The sequence below is a fragment of the Salvelinus alpinus genome, chromosome 26, assembly GCF_045679555.1.
Source record: "Salvelinus alpinus chromosome 26, SLU_Salpinus.1, whole genome shotgun sequence".
Taxonomy (NCBI): Eukaryota; Metazoa; Chordata; class Actinopteri; order Salmoniformes; family Salmonidae; genus Salvelinus; species Salvelinus alpinus.
The window spans coordinates 29,174,214-29,179,221 of record NC_092111.1 but is presented as its reverse complement, the minus strand read 5'-3'; the positions used below and the strand labels follow the sequence as shown (position 1 = coordinate 29,179,221).

Here is a 5,008-nt window from a genome sequence, read left to right as displayed (position 1 = left end):
TGCATTGTGCATTCAGAATTTCCCAACTGATAATCGAAGAAACAATTATTAGTGTAGTAAAATTATAGTTATCCCCTTCAAATGCATTTCAAGATTATTTAAATGTTTTACAAAATCTGTACTCGAATTTATTTCCTTTATAATTTTGACAAATGAAGTATTACAGGGAAAGCACTCTATTGATCCTGACATATGGTTAGCAGGGGAACCTAGAACAATTGATCCATGGACTCTCAGCATAGACTGAGCAACTCTGGATCCAAAACACACACGCACCCACTCGCGCGCGCGCGCGCACACACACACACACACACACACACACACACACACACACACACACACACACACACACACACACACACACACACACACACACACACACACACACACACACACACACACACACACACACTTCATTGATTTGACCCATATGTAGGAGATTTTAACGCAGCATAAATAAGGGATTGAGTTGAAACAAGGAATTGTCATTTTCCATCCGTGGGAAAGGTGTTCTTAATCATTCCCCCAGAATCCCCCTGTAAAGAAAATGTGTAGGTCTGAGTAGGGTTCACAGAAACCGCCACCCACTCCTTGCCTCACACACAAAGCCTATGCGTAATTCCAAAAATCCATCCGTCTCCTCCTCGGGCCCGTCCTTTACCACAGACTCTGCTCACCTCCAACAAACCCAAATGTATGCTCCAACGAAAATAATTACGTTTTGTAAATACGCCCCAAAAAAATCCAGAAAGAAAATGCAGTGGCGATGTTGGTTTAGCTTACTCACCATTTACGCGCATTATCGCCCTTCTGCAAAATGTTCCATGTATTTTTAATGTCTTAAAACATCCCTTAAGCGACAGAAAAGATGTGACAGCGAACAGAAACGTGTTATAATCTAAATGGCCAGCGTTGCTCGCCGCTTCCTGGCTGCATTTGATCCGGGGGAGAGTTAGAAGCCTTAAATGTGTTCTGAGGGCACCGAGCTGTCAGACCTTTTGGCGAGTAAGATTGATCGCGCGCAGGCTTCCAGGATTCTTTGTTTGCTATATAAGCAATAAACTGAGCAAGGCCTACCACTTATTTTCCTCCTCTCCCACTCACTCTTCCAATTTTATTTCCTTTGAAGCATACAACATAGCTGCTTACTGGCTGTTTGACGAAAAACATCCATAGTGTGGCTTTTACAGATTGTACTGGAAGGGTACATAGCCAAACTGTGGGAGCTGCTCAGTCGATACACATTTCCTTCTACAGAATCTCTCTGCAATGTATTCGTTAAAATGACCTATTCCAGTGGCAGGGGTTTATTAACTGTGCAATAGCACAAGTTGAAATGTGTGAGAAATAAAGTTAAATGTAAAGAGGATCATTTTCTCCATTCTTGTCCACCACCCACCTCACCCAGACTAAGACGCCCGCTGTGACCTCGCTTATCCGGGAAAACCCCAAGAGAAGCAGCTGGAAGGCCAGGCTGGAATTTGTTTCCCTAAAGTTAGTATGTTGTTAGCATATAGGTCAACCTTGCTTTAGTGTAACTGGGAGTGCTCTGCAGAGTGATATAATTGCAGCGACTGAGAAAGAGTATAATTACTCCACAAAAATTCCAGACTCAAATGAAACAGAACATGATTGGTATGCATGCACACAAAATGTGATATTTTAAAGCCTTATTTTTTTTTGCATTAGGTGCATATCATTTTAGCAACATCGGTTGTGTGTGTGTGTGTGTGTGTGTTTGTCTGAGGTTTGTGTGTGTGTGCTTACATGCTCCATGTGCATTTGGGTATCTGGGCGTTAAACACAATATGTAACTACTTCATGTGTAATAAATGTACTGCATACAAGTGGATGACACTAAAATGGTATAGTAGGCATGATTAACCCATGCCTCCAGAATAGGTATGACGTTCTGTTCCCAGTTGTATGCATCAATTAGTAGCTTAACCTATAGCTCATCTATGCTTGTATTGAAAAGAAAGTATGTGAACGCAGTCTATATTGTAAACTCTACCGTTTTGGAACACATTGGATTGTTAGGGGTTGTTGCTGTCAGGAGCTCTAAATATCAGTTTTTGGGGTGTTTTTTCCCAGAGAGAACTCTACATGAATGGCTAACTTTTCTAATGACTGCATGCATAGTGTGTAGCTACTGGTGTAATTTGTGTGGCGCGGGGGCGTTCTCTCCAGACATACTCAAACAATACGAGAAAATAGGACTGCATGAGCCCGGGCAATATAGTTACTTCACTTTCACAGCGCTCAGGCAGCCATTCTAAAAACATATTTATAGTTTAGTTGACTAGGAGGCTAGGGGACGATACACTGGGGCGGGCGTAAAAAAGGTGTAAATAAAAACAACCGTCCCCATAGAGACAAGGCGTTCTTCACTAGAGTTTTTGGATCAATCACGCAGACAGTGGCTTCTTTTGATTAAACCCCAAATTGTCATTGGGCAGAAGTAATCATGTGACTTGGCTCCAATTTCAACCTTGTCTCCATGAATTCAATAGTTTAATAGCTGTTCGGTCACCATACGGCCGTAATCAGTGAATTTGAAAAAATGCCACCACCTCTTTCTCATTGAGCCGCTACATTTATAAAAATACGCGCAGCAAACTTTCCTCGGCTCTCAGCGAGCGGAGATGAATTACGAATTCGAGCGAGAGAGCGGTTTTATCAATAGTCAGCCTTCGCTTGCTGAGTGCCTGACATCTTTCCCCCCTGTCGGTGATTCATTTCAAAGTTCATCAATCAAGAGCTCGACGCTTTCACACTCGACACTGATTCCTCCTCCTTTTGAGCAGACCATTCCCAGCCTCAACCCAGGCATCCACCCGAGGCATAGCCGGCCCAGACACAGCCCCGATGGATGCATCCCGCTGCCCACTGCCTCCCTACCCCCGGAATACCCCTGGATGCGAGAGAAGAAAGCCTCCAAGAAGAATCACCTGCCGACTTCCACCGCGACTGCCATAACGAGTGGACCTGTATGCTTCTCCCCGAAAGGTGGGTGGTTTTAATGGGGTAATTTAGAGGGCAGACATTTTTATTCAGAATGCACTTTCCAAGCTCTTGAAAAAGTGGCAATAGGCTAGCCATTACCAAGTTGCAGAGCCTATTCGAAATTGATCTACTGGGCACAATCGTGCATTGGGTTATCCATATTGTTACTCTAGTCGGAAAAGTTTGGGCAAAGTTAAGTAATGTAAAATGATTTATTTAATTTCCACGGTGCCCTTCCTCGCCGAGCAGTGCCAGAGTTTTGATGTGTGACAGTAATGAAGAGTGATAGAGTAGTGTTGCCGTGCCGGGCAGCTGGCGCATTCATCAGTATAGTAGCCCAGTCTGGACCACACTACTTCTCTCTCTCTCTCTCTGCTGTATTTTGGGGGAAATTATGTACATATGGTGCGCAAAATGACTTCGTCCAATAGTGTGCATTAATCAGTCAATAGCCATATTACAAGTAGGCTATTTTGTGGGGGAGAATGCATAGGGTGCTACTATGAGCAGCCATTTTGCTGCAGTATAGCCACTGTGTTAAATAGGTTAATCTCTGGTGGTTTGTGTTTATACAGGAGTAATATTGCATTATCAAGTCATAGTGGTTAATTGTGTAATGCTTCTTTATCTTGTGATTTATGTGCTGCTGTTTCAGGTTCGCCGGAGATTCTAGACAGTGGAGGAGAGGGTTCGCGGCGGTTGAGGACTGCGTACACCAACACACAGCTCCTGGAGCTGGAGAAGGAGTTCCACTTCAACAAGTATCTGTGCCGACCGAGGAGGGTGGAGATAGCCGCCCTGCTGGACCTCACCGAGCGGCAGGTCAAAGTATGGTTTCAGAACCGGCGCATGAAGCACAAGAGGCAGACCCAGTGCAAGGAGAACCACAATGGCGAAGGGAAAGAGCCGAGTGCTGAGGACAGGACCCAGAGCGACGAGGAGGAGGATGAGGGCTCGTTGTTTGAGCAGAGCCTCAATATAGTGACCGGGGCCCTTATGGAGAGAGGGGCCTGCTCCTTTCAGCAGAACTCACTCAGTACTTCCCAGCAGCTCCAGAATGTTGGCCCGCACAATGGCGTGGCCCAGAGTTACACAGTTTTACCACTGAGCAGCAATGACAAAAATCTGAAGCATTTCCCCAACCCGTCACCCACTGTTCCAGGCTGCGTGTCAACAATAGGGCCCGGCTCTGCACCTGGCCAGGACAATGGCGGTAGTCCCGCGGCCCTGGACGTCTCAATACAAGACTTCCAAGTATTCTCCTCGGATTCTTGCCTTCACCTCTCTGATGCCACCTCGCCTAGTTTGCCAGAATCCCTGGACAGCCCCGTGGACAATCTGGACATATCTACCGACAGCTTCTACTTTTTCTCGGAGTCATTAACTACAATTGACTTACAGCATCTGAGCTATTGAAATCAATGAAAAATAGAGCAAGACTTTCAACCTGGAACATTTAAAGAAAGAAAAAAACTCCGGTATTAACTATGAAGTTAATTTTGGTGGTTGTTTGATATGATCGGCACATTTCCTTTTTATTGATTAATTGATTAGACCTAGTCGATTAATTCAAGGTAAGAGTCTGGAAAAATATACCATTGTGGCCTGCAATTACAATAACACAATGATTTCTTAAGATGCAATATTATGGGTTTGTGAAAAGTTGCACAACAGTATGAATTCTGGTCATTTTATTTTTGTATAGCTTATCATGGATATTTTTGTTAGAATAAATCTGACTTGGTATAAGGAACTTGCAAGATTGTGTTTTGTTATTATTATCCAAACCTTTTTATGAAGTGTAAAGTGTATTTTTTATCAAATGTATTTTTATCAACCCCCCAAAAATGTAAATGAGGCATTACCAATCGATACAATGTTTAGTAGCTCACCCTGAATACAAATTTACTCTAGTTAATTTGCAAGTCAAAATAGTGTGATGAAAGCAGGCCAATATAGCCGTATGTCGGAGTATAAATCCTATAGTTACTCTAATAAATGC

General features: G+C 43.6%; 1 protein-coding gene across 1 annotated transcript; it reads left to right on the top strand.

Annotated features, from left to right (window-relative positions):
• Positions 1 to 421: 421 nt before the first annotated feature.
• On the top strand, positions 422 to 4,766 carry LOC139555097 (homeobox protein Hox-A2a-like). Its single transcript, XM_071368589.1, has 2 exons — positions 422 to 3,009; positions 3,662 to 4,766. The coding sequence occupies exons 1-2, from the start codon at positions 2,646 to 2,648 to the stop codon at positions 4,420 to 4,422; spliced, it is 1,125 nt and encodes a 374-aa protein (XP_071224690.1). The 5' UTR covers positions 422 to 2,645; the 3' UTR covers positions 4,423 to 4,766.
• The last annotated feature ends 242 nt before the right edge of the window (positions 4,767 to 5,008 follow it).

Bases quoted from the DNA above. Each gene is read 5' to 3' on its own strand.
- LOC139555097 (XM_071368589.1), top strand. From the start codon at position 2,646: ATGAATTACGAATTCGAGCGAGAGAGCGGTTTTATCAATAGTCAGCCT. The intron at 3,010-3,661 runs GTGGGTGGTTTT...CTGCTGTTTCAG, and splicing joins TGTATGCTTCTCCCCGAAAG to GTTCGCCGGAGATTCTAGAC.